We start from the raw sequence: 17725 nt of genomic DNA, 5'->3' as shown, positions 1-17725 counted from the left end.
GAAGTCAAGACTCAAATCCACAGTCATTTGCACCCCCCCCCCTTTTTCAATTGTACTTTTTTCAGTGTAGTGGGCTTTAATATTAAGCAAATAGAACTTCTGATGAACAACTTTTCAACGTGTCATTACTTTTTTTAATAATAATGAACTTAAAAAAACAAAACAAAAAAAACAAACAGCATTTCAACAGCGGCTGAAAGGTGATGATTTGGGGTCGATTTGCCGTCACAGGACCTGGACATCTTGCGGTCACTGAACTCCTCAGTAAATCAAACTATTTTAGAGGCAAATGTGAGGCTGTCGGTCGAACAAAGTTTGGTTGAAATAAGGTGATGCAATAGGACGATGATCCAAATCACACCAGCAAATCTACATCGGAACAAAATAAAAGACTCAAGTTTTTGGAAGATCGAAACCTGAATGAAATGCTGTGGCCTTAACAGAGCTGCTCATAGGAGAATGTAAAAAAAACTAATGAACTGAAGCAACACTGTAAAGAGGAACAGGTCACAATTCCTCCACAGCTATCTGACAGACTGATGAAGTCACATGGGAAATGACTCCAAGTCGCTAATTGTCACTCTATGAGCTACTGAATCACATCATGTATTGGTTTCATGACTTTTCCTTTTTTGGCTTAATTTTTGTTAAATTATTGCACTTTGAACAAAAAGTGATATCCTGTTGTCCATCTGAGGTTGTATTTGTTTTAAAGCTAAAAATAAAATTAAAAGAGAAGGTACTAACGTTTCCACCAGTGGCTGGGTAGGTAAGATTTGTTTTGTGATTAATAGGAAGCTACTTAGGGGAGCTGCGTTAAAAAAACATATTTACTTTGTCAAGAACTATCAAGCGCAGACAAATAATAATAATAATAATAATAATGATGAGTCATGTCTCAACTAAATGCTGCAATCACACAGACTGCACACGGTAAATGATGTGTGTGATGGGGAGTGTGATGTCATGACCGTTATTGGCTGCGATGGTGGCGCCAAGTCAGCAAATGCCCCGTCGCACAAGCAACGACCAAATCTGTCATAAATCTGATTGTCTTAAAATAAATGTATCTACTTTGGGAAATTTCTTACCTTTTTAATTCAAGAATGCTTCTGCAGAACATCTGATTGAGTTAGATGAAGTGATTTGTTTAAGCATACTCGCAGACACGGGGATGACACCGGAGAGACGGGCAGACAGAGCTTTAGATGCATCATCAATCACAAACAAACACGACATTAGTAAAAGCTTGTGTGAGAGTTTCAGCTGGGTTGGGGGATGGAGGAGGGGTGCGTTCATCCAAAAATGGTTGCTATTTGATTAAAGACCTAATCAGTCTAAAAAGAAATGACTACATGAAACAAGGATATCCAAAGATGTAAGCGCACAAACACGCTCACACATCATATTGCCTCCTGCACAAAGACACACATTTCCTGTGGTGGAGTTACCCCAAGGGCATGTTCAGTGTGGGGGTCACGGTTCAACGAGGACTAGCTTGTTTAAGAGCTGCTCGCCTGCAAACTGAGGGGGATACTCTGCCTCCAGGGTGCATGTGTGTGTGTGTGTGTGTGTGTGTGTGTGTGTGTGTGTGTGTGTGTGTGTGTGTGTGTGTGTGTGTGTGTGTGTGTGTGTGTGTGTGTGTGTGTGTCTGCTGGTGAAGCTGAATCAAAGACAGGTGTGAGTGTAATGAGGGCTGAAGGAGATGAATAAGTAATCAATGTTAGATGAGTTGTGTTATTCTCTTTAAATGTTAAGTTTAACTGTTTAGGTGACGATAAAAAGTAAACCTGAAGATGATACACTCATCTTAGGAAGGTTTGCCGTCTTGCAAGACTAATGTTTAAAAGCATCAGGACAAAAAAACTAAAATATGCAGAAAAAGCTTGACGAATCAGCAACCTAAGACAACCTAATTGTTTTGTCAAATGTACATTTAACAAGGTATATTGTATATCTAATGTTGCATATGTCCAATTTTGAGAACGGCATGAAGTGGAATTAAGTCCTGATGTGTCACACCTCAGAATTTAAAATCAGTCCATATATCATTGCAAACACCAACAAACTAACGACACAACTTTGCTAATGCTACTGGTATGAAATAAAAGCATCACAAACATAGGAGCAACATAAAACAAGACAATGTACGATATAGCATCCTTGAACTTTGCCGCCTCCTTCACATACTCATCAGGATCTTTTAGTAGTTTCACAAGTCTAAGTTTTAAACAGTTCAAACATCTCAAACCCCAATTCCACTGCCATGTCCAGAACAATTGTTGGTGAAAATCAGACACTGTAATAGTCTATGTAGTTTATATCAAATTAAATAAACTCCATTCCAACTCTTTTTTCAAATATGGAAATATTCTTTCTCATCTATGTTGCTTATATACTGAAAGCCCTAAACACACATAGCTCCTGCACCTCAGTATCTTTTTAGGGCCGACGTACAAATTAAAACAAGAAGAATAACGGTTTAATTTGACTGAAGCAACAAATCACTGTGTCATGAGAGGGAACCATAAATCTGTGCCTTGGGGCTTGAGATTTGGAGTTTTCCCAATTAAAATAGTACTACACACTATACAGATGTGACACATGTCCAGCTGGCTAACAACTTAGTTCTTGCCCCTTGGCCTGAATTAACACCATTTTGACTAAAACTTGTCATGGTGAAAAATATCTACTTAGTGAACTGGACTCCTTACCTGGGAGAGCTAATGAATAAGGAAATTGTTAACTAAAGTGTAATTGCTCTATCTTTTCTCATATTAACAACAAGAACAAAAATACTTTCTGCTAAAGGAGGATCATGTCTTACTCTTGGATGAAGTAATAGAAGTTGTACACTGACAGGACTGGCATTGCTGAGTTTGGCCACAATAGTGGTATTTCAGTGAAATAAATATCAGCGAGAGACATTTTGAAGACAGGAGCAACAATGTTATTAATGAGGGTTTATTATTCCACCTTCCAAGGCAAACGACTGAATTATAAGAGGTACAGTACGTGGGCCTCAGACTGCAGAAAACAGCCGAATAACTTTGCTTCTTTAACATGTGAGCAACACCGTGAGGTCCTCCATGGAGTCATGGGTGCGGTTTAATGACTCGTTTTTTCGAGTGCTTTGAGGAGTGGCAACGTACCAGCTTCCAGAAGCATGCGGACAGTGAGTGGATCATCAGCCAGTGTGGCGTAGTGAAGCGCTGTACAACCACGGAAACCAGCCCTGCTGCTTAGCCGGCTGCTGAATTCATCCTCTCTGGACACCAAGACTGTAAAAACAAGGACGCAGAGAAGATAAATGGGCATAGATCTGTGCATGCGCTGCATGTTTGAGCCAGAGGTAGCTATTCTTAATACATTTGTTGTTACAGCTTCAGAAACAGCAGCTGCCTCTATTTAAAAGAAAAAAAAACTTGTTCATGTTCCCTAATTTTAGTTCAGCTATCTGAAACGAATATTACAAGTTGCTTATTAGGGTCTGTCTTGCTGTACTTCTTAATAATAATAATAGAGATACTTTATAATTCTCTCTTTACTTATTTTTCATAAGAACACTCAACTCATCCCACTCCTCTGTCATTCATTTTCATTCTTCATGCCTCCTTCCTCTCCTCCTCAATGTTCATCGATTCCATCATCACTTGCACCCTTTTCATCCCTCCTCCCTTTCTCCATCTCCATAGTTTAGTCTCATCCATTTCCCGACTTCTTCTGCTCTCCCTCCCTCATCATCATCAACCCATCCATTTCCTTCAACCCCTCCCTCTCAACATCACCACAAAACTCCACATCTTCTTCCTACTCCTCCATCTTTAACCTTCTTTTCATCTTTATTTTTTCAGTGTCTTCCCATTTTCCTTCTTGCTTGCTTTATCAGTCTTCCCCCTCCTCCATTCATCCCACTCTTTTTCTCCATCTCACAGATAGTCTCCCTCTCTGCAGTGTGTGTGTGTGTGTGTGTGAGAGAGAGAAGCACAGGGTGGGATAATCATAGCTAACCCAATAAAGCGTCGCACAGACCCCCCTAGCCCATCCATCAGTGTGCGTCTGGGAAACGCTTCCCCACGCTACACCAGCCCCACGTGGACCCAAACCTGACAGCCATATAAATGTCTGCAATATACATATCCCATATAAATATGTCTGCAGAAACCCAACACAGACTTGGTAGTGGGGGGGTGTTGAAGTGTGTCACCATGCATGCGTTTCTGTGTAGGAGTGTGTCGCTTAGAAGAAAAACAAATAAAAAATACATTAGTCGTCACTGAACATATGAAATAAATAACACACGCAGAGTCAAACATGTGCGTAAATGTAAATTTTTATGCAAATGATAATATCTGCGGATTCAAAATTGTAATAAACTAACAGTGCAAACAAAGACTTCAACAAAGGAAAAAAAAGGCACACAGTTCCCCCACCTTCCAGTGAATGGATCCCTTTCTCCCGTGAAGTGTCGTAGACGTTGTTGAAGTCGTCTCCGGCATTTGGGTCAGCACCCGCTTCAAGTAGAACCTTCACCACACTGGAAGGCAACAAAACAAAGGCACAGACATTTAAATATATGATTCTAGAGAAACATTTATTTATTTTTTAATTTTTTATGAGAAACACAAAAAGAACACAAACAGGCTTTTACCAGATTTCAAACAAAACTCTTATTCAGTAGCATTGCAATAAAGCTGAACATGTTTTCTTTTTTTCCACAGGACTGCACAATATTTATTTTATTTTTGTATAATAAAAGTCCTCTATGACATAAACCATTCATAAAAAGAAAGAGTCATAATAAACACTGATTTTAGTTGTTTTTTGGGATGTATGGGCAAACAGTAGCTGATTTGAAAGGAAATTAGGATATTGTTGGCCAATAAACTTGAGTTAGTTTCCTACTGTGGGGTATATAGTGCCATCGGGAAGTGAAAACTGCTACCAACAACAACTAACCCACCTCATATTTTCCTTGGTAATGGAAATGCAAAAGGCCTGTTTTGGAGTCAGCATATGGCTTCATTTCTCCATGCTTGCTTGTATAAGACCTAAAAATGTAGAAGTTCAATTGCTCATCTGTTAATAATTAACTATCAATAAGTATCTGTGTTCTACCTTATTGACAGAGATTTGTGAATTGTATTGATCTTTTAATGACTTTATTTACTGTTAATGACCAAATTTAAAAAAAATCTATTTATAATTATGCGTTGAGAAATGTAATTCTTTAACCGTTCAGTCAAAAATAATCTTGCATAGTGGTAAATGTCTCCCAGTCTTCACAAAGACATGGCCTCTCCGGGATTCTCATAATATCACACACATATGCAGCGAAGTCCACAGACCACAAACCGAAGAGATTAGAAGAAGAGATTATTCATCGTAAATGGCAAGTTGATACATTTCTGTTGTCTAAATGCATTTATTGAAAAATGACAACCATCATCAGGCCTCACCCTTTTCCTAAAAAAGCATTGATCTAAATATACCAAACTAGATCAAAACTGCAACCTGTGAAGCGGCTCTTTGCTCTCATCCAGGATGAACGATACTGGATTTCAAATTGGGATGAGACTCACATATTCTGGATCTTCTCACAAAATTTCCTGCATCCTGAACAAACATACGCTAACAAAACACGTCCAACTTTCTCAACTGGCGTGCCACATTCACCAGACAAACGTCCATCTATTCTGTCCCATTATGGCGGTTACACCCCAATGGTCACTTCCCTTTTCTTCCCTTCACTCCACATTTGTCTGCCTTGCAACACGTATGTGGAAGTTATACACATATGTCCAAGTTGAAGGGGCAAGGGTCGCGCACATTTCCGGCACTTTTGGGGGGCCTGTGTGACAAAGTGGGTATTTGTGTGTGATCCTTCATTGGAGCGTACCGCCTTTAAGAGCAAACAAGACTACCTCGGCAACACCACTCACTGTGACCCAAACAGACATTCCAGGTACCGTCACTCTGTCTACAGAACAAGGCACATTTTATATTTACCACCGTGAACGTGAGCATTGGCTTTGACACTGAGACACAGACGTGAACAAGAGTACACACAAAAACTAGTCAGCCGGTCTGCGCCGACTGCAAGAGAGGGGGTGGCCGAAACGTGAACCCTGCCAATACGCTGCTGCTGCTGCTGCAGTTGTCGTCATTAAACCTGTGACCATGTAATGCAGCCTGGAAGTGAGCGAGTTAGGCATCATTGTCAGACAAACGGTTATGGCTGTGGACTTAAAGTGCTCAAATGGAGCAAAAATTATTATTCATGAGCACATGAGGTAAGCTTACGTTTTAGACCAATTTCCCTTTACTATTTGCTGCGGCATTAATGAAATGTCTGTGTCATGCTTTAGTGAAAATAACAGAAAAAAAAAAGTTTAAAAAGTCACGTTTCAGACCATGTCTGAACACAGCTGTTCACAGCAGCAAGTTTGCAGAATCTCAGTTTTACTTCGCTCCCTCTTATCCCGGCTGCTGCATCCCTTCCAGGGCACAGCAGCTGCAGCATGATGTTAAGCGGATATAAAGATAAGGACAATTGATAATTATACTAAAAGGAACAGGTTCTGTTATGTTGGAATTTCTGAGTTGATGTCTAGCAACAAAATACATGCTCTCAAACAGAGAAAATCTTATTTTTCAACAAAATCTCTTTAAAATGAACACTGCCAGGCAAATGACTATGATAGCGATTGAACAACTTTGAAAAACAAAGATGATACAAAACCAGTTGTCAAATTAATTTTTTTAACCTTTTATACAACTAAAAGCTAGTGATCAGAATAAAAATAATACATCAGTTCATTAAAAAAGGAAATATTAAAAATAAAAAAAACCAACTAATTATACAGTGTATCTTTTAAAAAACAAAAAAAAACTTGATACCAAGATGTAAATTTTTTCACTTTAAAATGTACCTTCAAGAGAATTTCAGACACTTGTCATCGACTTTAATTATTCACGAAACTGCCTATAACTGCTTTATATGTCATAGGTCATGGGAGGCGGGTGGGGGTGGAGACAAACATGCAATTATATACAACAAAGTAAATCTCAAATCTTTTAGATTTTAGTTAAGGGACTGTACTTATATGATGCTTTTCTAGTCTTGTCAGGCACTTAAAGCACTTTGCAGTACAAGCCACGTTTAATCATTCACACACTCATTCATACAGCACTTTCTTAGTCTGTAGATATCTACACAGACATCTTTCTACACAATCACACACTGATGAACACTGGTAGCAGCAACGCAATAAGGTTAGGCGATTAATCGAAAATTACTCAAAACGTCAGACACTGTAAACAACATAATCTTCCCATTGTCAATTATTCTAATTTTTCACTCTAATTCTTATTACTGCTCCTACTGTGTGTGTCCATGTACTACTTCACAGGACCGCCTCCGTCCACTGCATGACACCGAAGCAACACGGAGGAGAAAACTGGACAACTCCAACGGCTTGTAACAAAGAAAAGAAAAACCCAGAATGTGTTTCAACACATTTTTCTGAAGATGACACTGAACGTAGAGAAGATTAATAAAGATGAAAAATGTTTGGTTCAATAAGAGCGAGAGGTCACATCTGAAATCCCCCCTACGTAGCGCACTTTACAATAAGACTGCCACTTTGGTAGTGCTCTCTGATTTATTTTCTTCTTTTTTAGCTTGCTAACTTACTTTTTATATTAAAATTAAAATGTGAACGTTTTGATAAGATGTTATGAATCTCTAGTGATGTGTACTTATTTCAAAGTAGGAAATAAATATCCAGGTTTTACTAGTTTACATCAAAAACCACATCAGTCATCCACGAGGGTAATAGATAAAACAACACTAAAATAACTTCATTATAACATAACCAAGGTAAAATCAATTAATGTGATAGTGATTAGAGGTCATGTTGCCCTGTCCAACAAATGTGGGGTCCAGTATTTTGCCCGAGGAGGCTTCAACATGTGAACCGTTTATGTAAGGTCTTTTTTCTTAGTCCAGAGTAGGAGTTTTCCCAGCCTGAAAGAAACCATCTGACCCAACTATACGGTTGGTGAGTGATCAAAACTACTCAGACCTGATGAAATGACAACAGTGTGTAAGGTTTATGAAACGGATATGCAACCGGATAAGCAGAATGTGGTTTTCACTTGTCTACCACCCACCAGGTGGCTGTTACATCACTTCAGCATTCATATCTGCAGTGCAGATATGAGAAAGCCAATGAAGTGTATTCTGTCCATCAGGCAGCTCCTCAGCCCTCATAACCTTCAGTAAGTCCTTTAAACCGTTTGGTCCAAACGAGCCCTCAGATACTCACTAGTTGAGGTTGTTTGCATCATCTTTAGACAACAAATGGGAGACCAAGGCTGAGAACATTCTGGCCAGGTCTTTGTGTCTGACCTTGCTAAGGAGATAAAAAAAAAGGACTGTTGAGGGGGGTGGGGGGTCTCCTTTTGTTACTGTATCGCTCTGACTGGGGGTGGCAGGAGGGCCATGACCCACGGAAGGCTCTCACCCTTGCAAGCACTTCTACAAACACAGCGATGCATTTTACGGGACCCATACGGACTCACAAAAACTCAAACTAAGTTTGGTCACATGAGACTGGGCAGGACTGTTTGAAGAGACGAGGTGGTCTGAAAAGACTTAATGGCATAAGAAAGGTAAACACTGGGGTGGTGGGGGGTAAAAGATGGGGCAACTCTAGAGGAGGAGGTTGGGACGAGAGAAAAAAGGCAAAGAGAAAGATGAAAGACATGTAGATTTAATTATACAGGACCATACTGAAACTAATGAGCTTTTGAAAACAGTTTATAGTTTTACTAATCAACTGATGATCAAGTGGCTAACTTTATTTGGGATATCTACAACACAGTTGTGGCAGTAATTTGAGGTCAAACTGAAGGCATGCAGAGGTTTAATTGGTTAAAAGTACACTTTCCAATGAACAGGAACCTTTTCATCTGGCATGTGCAGGAATTTCTTTTTACTTTCACACATAACTAAAAACAATGAGGTGTGTAAAATAAAGACATTTACCCAGCTGCTGATATTGTATCCCCACCAGTCAGCATTCAGCTTTTTCCGTCAAACAGCTGTGACCATTCAACATTGTGATGCTACAGCTGGTAGATTTACGCCTCGTACTCTGCCTTGGCTTTACCAGCAGGTGAGTGGTGGAGGTACAGGGGGCTGGTGTTAGTTTCCAATCCACCCTGGAGGGAGGATAGGAAACAGACACTTCCGTCTCCCTTGTTCTTTAATAGACACCGGAGCTGAACTGACCATCCATGTCTCTGACCACCTGGCCCAGACCCTGGACCTCATTTAACCCCATCTCACCTGGGGAACACCTGGGGGTCAGGTAGAAGGCAAAGAGAGGGCTTTTCTGCCTGCATTGGGCTACTTTCTATTTTGATTTCAGCCAGCATCATATCTGCTCGATACTTAAAATGTAATGTCATCAGAGAGGAATTTCCAGTGTACAAATTAATTCGTCTCTCTTTCATGGCCCTTTAAGAGGAAATACTGTCATGGGAAAGTGTAAATAGAGGAAACATACCCCCTAAATAGTCCTGATTATACAACTAAACCAGAATGCTTACACCCATAATCATGTCGCCCCGTGACTAAAACATGACAATTTTTCACCGGTAGTTAGCCAGTGCAGCTAATCTCAGTCCCAAACCCATAATCCCACTTCACATCACTCTTTAGCCAACCAAATCCCCCCCGTGCCACCACCCACACACAGAAATAAGCCACTCATCCTCTCATTCCATCATAGCTCTGCGTTCCCTCGTTTTTACCCCACTCCCACCCATCGAGTCACTCGCCCGACAGGTCTGGATTGTTCAACATGCGTTACACTTGGCTGGACGCTCATTGTGCACGTGAAGGGAGAAAAGGAGGGAAGGAGGGCGAGAAAGAGTGATGGAGATACGTATTGTGTGCTAAAGAGTGCAAACAGAAGGCCAGGCCCTGCACCTCCCAGATTTAGCCCTACATCAAAGCTAAAGCTAAGCAAACACACACCCACCCACCCCAAATGTCTCATCCTTAATTCTTAAGCACACCCCCTCTGCTCCACCCTGATTCTCTCTCAAAGCCACGCCTCGACTCCTACATTGAAGAGACATCTACCACCCTTTCCGCTGAAATGACTCTGTGGGGAAGTCCTCAACCTCTCCAACTCCAAACATCAGTTCTGGTCCAAGAAAATATAAAAACCTTATGGGAGTTTTGGTGGAAAAACTGAACAACGAGATCCAGTATGACATTCTAGCTACAGGCTAGACCTTGTTCATGAGAAATGTTTCCTGCGTTTTCACTTAACGGCTGCAAATAAAGTTGTGTGTGGCTGAGTAATAGGCAGTTGGCTTGTAAGATATTTGGTATAAACTCCTCACTAGCGCGCGTGTGTGTGTGTGTGTGAGAGATGTGAGTGATGGGTGTAAACTGATGTTGTGTCTTCCCTGCAGCAGTGACGGCTCACTGGGGGGTTGGAAGACGGGATTAAACACAGAGGAGTGTCTGTCTTGCTGAGTTATAGCACTCATAACACAAACACACACACTCACACAAAAAGCAGCGCAGTGACACACAGACTGTGGGTAAAGACACAAACGCACATACAATTTGAACCACTTTGAATTGCAGGGAATTGGTTAATGTTTTCATCAATTTACTGAGTGTTGCGGTACCTTCACGATTTCTATGAATCACTTACATCTAACTTGTTTTCACATATATGATCCATTTCTCACATCTTCTCATACTGACGAAAGACGACTAATTTCAGACAAAGAACCTTACGAACTTAAGAAGCAACCTAAACCTTTGTATTTAAATTAATCTCATTTGCAGCTATTTTCAATGTAGATTTCACATCAAGCTTCTCCCTCATGGATAGACTTTAAGTGACCACACAGTTCTGATGGTTTTTTGTTTGTGGGGGGGTGGGGGTGGGTAAATTGGATTTGGCCTGGCCTTAACCTCAGCCCCTCTCAATGTTGTGCGCGTTCTGTGGGCCAGGAGGCTAATTTAATTTGTTGGACAGAGAGATGGGGGCGGGGGGGCGGTGGGTAAATGCCGTCTGTCAGCCTGAAAGTTGCACTTTTTTCCACTTCGTAAGATGTACTGTAAGAAACTGAGCCGGGACACGGACGACATATGCTCAGACGCAGACAGCCGTATTATATAGCAAACCTCAACAGCCCTGCCATGTTTGCTAAAAAACAAAAGATACTTCCTAAGTTTTAATAGTAAGACTTCTTCAGGAGGTTTAGTGGATAAAACAGACACACCTGTGCTGTCGGTTCATGGCAGCTACCATGAGAGCGGTCCAGCCCAGACGGTGACGGTGATTTGGATCCACACCTTCTTTTAACAGCCTGTTGGGAAAAGAATCATATAGTGGTTTTATTTTACTACAGTATCACCAGTGAGTTTTCAGACAGTAACATTTATATTCATTGCAGATCAATATTCATGTACATTTAGGAAAATTATGCAAAATAAAAATGTTAAAGCAAGTAATCAGGCAGGCCAGCTGCTCGTGTGTTGCATTAAAGACGTGGCCTGTCAGAGACACAAAGCATAATACCCACACATGTTGGTCATGTGAAGCCGTACACTCAGTCCTGGACCAGTTAATGTGTCTGTGTGAGCAAGCCAGGTGTGTGGTGTGTTTTCTGCCTCAGGGTGCATCATCAGGCGCTGGAGTGGCACTGTCTCTATAAGTGAGCGTGTAAGGGGATCCTTCTGTCGTCTCTTTTTCTGAGCAGGCTGCCAGTGTACATGTTTACAGTCAACACGGTGGCCTCCGTCTGGCCTGCACTCAGCTCTGATGCTCTCTGGCTCCGTTTTCACTATCTGCTCTGCATGCAGCATCTCGGTCGGGGCAGATATACTGGCTCCCCATCACACCTGCATCTGAGCTCATCGGAGTGCACAACTTGTTTCATATCAGTCAAACAGAGCAGCTCTCACAAATTATAAAGTTAAACACAAGATATTGGGAAGCCAAAGCATTTCTGTTTCGCCAAAGACAAATGACAAGTGGAACTCACAACCATCTGACCTAAGAAATATCAATTCACTTCCACTCTTTAAATCCACACTCAAAACTAATCTGGTTATGGCTACTTTGTCTCCATGACAACAGTTGCATTGTCTAAGTTCAACATCTGTGCGTCCGAAATGCCATACTAAACAGTATATACTAAAAAGTGTACTTCAATTCGGCACACTTTTGAGTAAATATCAGTAGCGTGCATTAATTCGGACGTACTATTAAGAGCGCATACGTCACTTCCTATGTATGCAATTTCAGACACAGCCCATGTTTTTTTATATCTTGTATATTATGGCTTCTTTTATGGTATAATAATTGGTTTTATTGTTTATGCACAGTATCTCGAGTGCTAGAAAGGTGCCCATTAATAAAATGTACTATTAATATTATAAACATACTACCAGAAAGATTGCATCACTGTATTAATTCAATTTAACCTAAAACTGAACTACAAAGTAGATGAGAAGAGAAGGCCCTGCTGGGTTTGAATGTAACAGAGCTATTGTTCATGTTTAGGTTTATTTCAGTCCTTGGCTAATGTAAAAGACAGCAGTCTGTGCCATAAATACAGCAGATATATTACCATTAATATTACCAAGGAGGGGGTTTACCAACCTAGAATTACTTTTAAATTCTTCATAGGTTTTTCTGCTTTACTGGCATACAACATTTGACAACAATTTTGCATGCTAAGTACAACATTTCCAGTGCATTTCCAGTTTCCAGTCAAATCGCAGATGAGGACCTGGGTTGAATGTCACACTCCTGTCTCTCACTTGCTTCCTGTCTGCCTTTTTTTTAAGAAAACCCCAACAGTAATTATAAAACTGATACAGAAAATGTTGGAATATCAGCTATTAAAGTTATTAAAATGTCTTCATTATAATAACATTTCCAAATTCCATTTTTTACAACTGATGTCCCATCAAGTACGACTTCATGTGTCCTCTAAGTTAACACGAATTCAGTATTACCAACAGCTAGATGAATATGTAGAATATCATATTTTGTAAAACCTCTGTGAAAAGGAGATCTGTCTTCTATCCAATGCCTCTCAGCGCCCACCCTAACACTCTACAACTTCTAAGAAGTCAACTTGGCACTTAACACATCCATGACCTGCTAACTGGCTGTCTCACTGCACTCTCACCTACACCATCTGCCACATATGCACAAGTAACTCAAGCCTGCAAGATAGTGACACACATCAATTAACACACATACGTACCAACTCAAACACATAGATTTTGTGTACAAGTGTTCTTGTTCTATTTTCTGCATCCAAAAACATCAGCAAGACATTTGAAACAAAGATATACTGCATGCTTGAAACAAGACTTACCCACTTGAACACGGTTAGACACGCTCACGCTACTGTAAAACCACTTTGATTGTCTGGCTCTGACTGTGTTTATTTAAAATAAAATTCACACCTTGTGTTTATTTGTCAGCGATTAGCCAAAGGTATGAAAAAAAATCTTAAAAGTTGGCTATCTATCCTTCAAATGTCTCCTGGACACACACACATGTGGCCCTCCGCTTCCACCTGGTGGTTACTGGTGGAACTGCAGGTACAGGATGCACAGGCGTGTCCTTTCCCAATACCGGATGAGTCGGACTGTTCTGGAAATCTGCCTCAGCGTTTGATTTGTGAACACACAAGCTGAAAGTGACGTATGTTATGATTTAAAGAACCCACCGAATGGCCAACCACCATTTCTCTTCAGGTTGATTTTGCTTACAAAGGGATTGTTATAGTTTAAGAAATGTTGTTTTTTTTAATCATAACAGCAAAGGAATTCTTTGTCATTTAACAGTTACAAAGGGAAAAAATATGACATTGACATGTTAGCAATGCTACAACCACATAAGTATAGGGGAAACAGATGATTCCTCTTGGATTTAAAAAAAATAATATACACTAGAAATACAGATACAGTATTTCTTCATGTTTTAAATCCAAGAGGCTCATACATATTTTTCAAAATCATAATTTGGGTCTAACTATTACAAATCCGACCACAAGTGTCTCCTTTTGTAAGCAAGATCATGATTTTTTATAACTTTATGCTCTGTAAGGTCTCCATCAGGGCTGTTTCTGTACTACATACAATCACAAGTTTTAAATCTTTCTGTATTTGACTTTCATGTAGATTTTGTTGCTTCAACTCAGACTTCGACAAAAAACTGTCTTAATCGTTGAAGAATGATAGCTATTTCAAAAACAGACTCTCCATTCAAATGTGTTCAAAAGTACACATGCTCTGCCATTTAAGAGCATATGGTCTTTGAAGATGTATTTACAACTCATGCAGGAGCTTATGAGGATAAAGAGCATGGATGAACAAGGACTGCAACTCCTAAACAATGAATGCACTGTGGTCACACGAAAAGCAAGATGTTCAACCAAACTTGTGTATTTGTGTGTAGGAGCTTTTGTGGTACCTGGCCACATCCTGAGAGTTACTGGTCCTAGCACCCTCCAAAAGAGCATCACCTTTTTTGCAAAGACAAACACAGGATACATTAACTATGCAAAAATATCATAAAAACAAATAATTAAAAGAAACACACAAAACTGGGAATACATGTAAATGGAGCTATGTTCATTTCTACAATATGTTTCAAACTCTATAGGCAGTAAGTACTTGTATACTTTGGATTTGGTTTGGAAATGTGTCCTTTAAAAACAAAAATTGTTTAAACCAAATCGTGAAATGCTCAAGCAAGCTGATTGGTGAGTCTCAGCTTCATCCAGAATCCCTGAATACTAATCAGTTACAGAGGATAGCTGGCTTTATTTTAAAAGACAACTCCCACCCTCTTAAAGGTGAGTTTCAGCTACTCCCATCAGGTCGGAGGTTCACGGTACCTGCTTGCAAAACTAAACGCTACAAAAACAGCTTCGTACCAGCAGCCATCAGTGCTATTAACAAGTGAGAGAAATTGCAACATAACCTTGTATTTATGTTTTGTATTGTTTCCTTTATCTTGTTTTTATGAAAAGGCACATTTTTTATCCTAGTGTTTTTTTTAATCTAATGACGTTTTAAAGCAGCACAATGTAACTTTCAGCTTTTGTTGAGTTTGGCGGCTCCTTTGGACAAAAGCGGTAGTGCTTTAAGGGTTCCTACCATCCACCTCAAAGTTACATAGTGCCAGTGAAGGCGATACAGACCCCTCAGACCATGACAGAGGTGTCATTAAACCTGTTGGAAGTTGATGTACCATCACAATGACTCTGGAAATATTATATTAAGGTGGAAAAGTTACATTGAGCTGCTTTAACTTATCTTGCTTCTTATCTTGGGGCCATCCTTTTTGTTCTTTGTTCTTTTAGCCAAAGCACTGTCGTCACTTTATCTTGTCCTGTGTTGTTAGGTGTATGGTTTTGGATTGTATGTATAATACGAGAGGAATCACTCACTGTAAACCAAATTTACCCAAGGGTACAATAAATAAATCTAATTTAATCTAATCTATACATTTTGTGTATTTGTTTACATACTAGCAAGTCATCCTAAAACAGTGTTATAAATTTGTAATATTCCACACACAAAAGCAGTCAGTAACAGAGGTGTCAAGTAACAAAGTACAAATACTTTGTTACCTTACTTAAGTAGAAATTTTGGTTATCTATACTTCACTGGAGTAATTATTTTTCAGACTTTTTACTTTTACTCCTTACATTTTCAAGCAATTATCTGTACTTTTTACTCCTTACATTTTAAAAACAGCCTTGTTACTCTATTTCATTTCAGCCTTTAAAACAAAACTATCCAGTTAAATTGCTCCATCCGGATAGAGTGAATTTGGTTGTGGTTGTGGTACAGCTGTTCTTGTCCAGTTTTGTTCTTACATCCGTTCCCTCAGATTCCTGCAACTAAACTTGGATGTACATTCCAATAAAGGTTAGGATAAATGATAACATGCCTCTGAAGTTTGACTTTTTGCACCATTACAATACTTATAGGCAACTAGTCATCATATCTTCTGCTCTCTGAAACACATGTCAATGCTCAATAGTACACATATATGGTTCTTTAATATATTTGCATTATACTAAGATGCATTCATTTTCAATGGCTTTTGTCCTTAATGGCTTTTTTCCCCCTTACATTACTTTTACTTTAATACTTTAAGTAGTTTTGAAACCAGTACTTTTATACTTTTACTTGAGTAAAAAACTTGAGTTGATACTTCAACTTCTACAGGAGTATTTTTAAACTCTAGTATCTATACTTCTACCTGAGTAATGAATGTGAATACTTTTGACACCTCTGGTAGTGACTTTTAAAAGTTATAGGAATGGGCAATATTTTACCGTTCACGATAAACCGTCAAAAAAATTCCCCACGGTAAGAATTTGTCATCTCGTGGTAAAAAACGATAAATTGGTTCTGCGTTAAAGAGAGAAGGAAGGGAGAAAACAAGGAAAGGAGGAAGGAAGGGAGAAAAGAGGAAGGGAAGAAGGAAGGAGAAAGCAGGAGGAAAGAAGGAAGGAAGGAAGGAAGGAAGGAAGGAAGGAAGGAAGGAAGGAAGGAAGGAAGGAGGGAAGGAAATGAGCCTGAAAGAAAGAAAAAGAAAGAAAGATATGAGCCTGAAAGAAAGAAAGAAAGAAAGAAAGAAAGAAAGAAAGAAAGAAAGAAAGAAAGAAAGAAAGAAAGAAAGAAATGAACATGGCGGATCTGAGTCATTCCAGTTTTGCAGTACAGGTGTACTAATTTAATTGTTTTTTATTAATTCAATTTAATTGGTGTAGTTTAGTAGCATTTAGTATTCTTTTAGAGCAGTGTTTTGGGGGCTCCAAAGACTGAATATGGTGATAGATTTATAGTTACAAAAGGTGGAGTTGAATTGGTATTTTTTTTATCGTCATTTTTATCGTTATCGGGATAAATGCCAGAAATTATCGTGATACATTTTTTAGTCCATACCGCCCATCCCTAGTAATTAAGTCAACCTTTGTTTTCAGAGTCTTTCCTGAGGCACAAGGCCACTGCTGCAGTGGAGAGAACACCGGCAGAGGCCACTCCTGCACGGCCGGCTCCACCACCTGATCCCCGGTCCTGGCTCCGGCCCCGGTCCTGGCCCCGGCCCTGGTCCTCCCCTCTTTGCCGGCTGTCCTCCCAGTAGCGGTTCTGGCGCCCCCTGCTGGCCAGAGCGGCCCAGGCGCTGCGGCGGTTCTCGAGGTGTGACAGCCACCTGGTGGCGAGCTGGTGGTACTGCACCGATGGGTTCACACGGGGACCGACGGCGTCCTCAGCCAAGATCCCTCTCCTGGAGACCCGGGACGTGGACACGATGGGGTTCCGGTCGGCGCCGGCCGGGCTCTCGCGGAAGCCCTGGGTCTGGGCGCCGGTGTTGGTGTGCAGCACCAGGCTGCAAGGTGAAAGGCTGCGCGACCTTCGCGCTAGCAGCCTGCCGGGAACAGACGATAACATGACGGTAAACTCCCACACCGAGAACAAGGTGTAGATGAAACCCTGAGTCTGTCAGTGACTCCGAGGGCTAACTAAATCCAACACGGCGCGGTCTTCGCGGGCAAGACTGGGGTTAGCAACCACGGTTGCATTACCGAAAGCTTGTTACACACATCGGGACGAAAATAAACGTTTCACCTCATCGTAACGTGG

General features: G+C 40.4%; 1 protein-coding gene across 1 annotated transcript in view; it reads right to left on the bottom strand.

The window, feature by feature from the left end:
* Nucleotides 1-17725, bottom strand: part of clpb (ClpB family mitochondrial disaggregase) — a 40217-nt gene extending 22492 nt beyond the window's left edge. The window contains exons 1-5 of the mRNA XM_061719214.1: nt 17053-17725; nt 14535-14586; nt 11320-11406; nt 4434-4537; nt 3153-3281 (exon numbers count right to left, since the gene is read on the bottom strand). Of these exons, the coding sequence (XP_061575198.1) occupies nt 3153-3281; nt 4434-4537; nt 11320-11406; nt 14535-14586; nt 17053-17533 (853 nt within the window). The 5' untranslated portion in view covers nt 17534-17725. The remainder of the gene's footprint in view (nt 1-3152; nt 3282-4433; nt 4538-11319; nt 11407-14534; nt 14587-17052) is intronic.

Source organism: Cololabis saira, chromosome 4 (genome assembly GCF_033807715.1).
Source record: "Cololabis saira isolate AMF1-May2022 chromosome 4, fColSai1.1, whole genome shotgun sequence".
Taxonomy (NCBI): Eukaryota; Metazoa; Chordata; class Actinopteri; order Beloniformes; family Belonidae; genus Cololabis; species Cololabis saira.
This window is presented reverse-complemented; position numbering and strand designations above follow the sequence as displayed.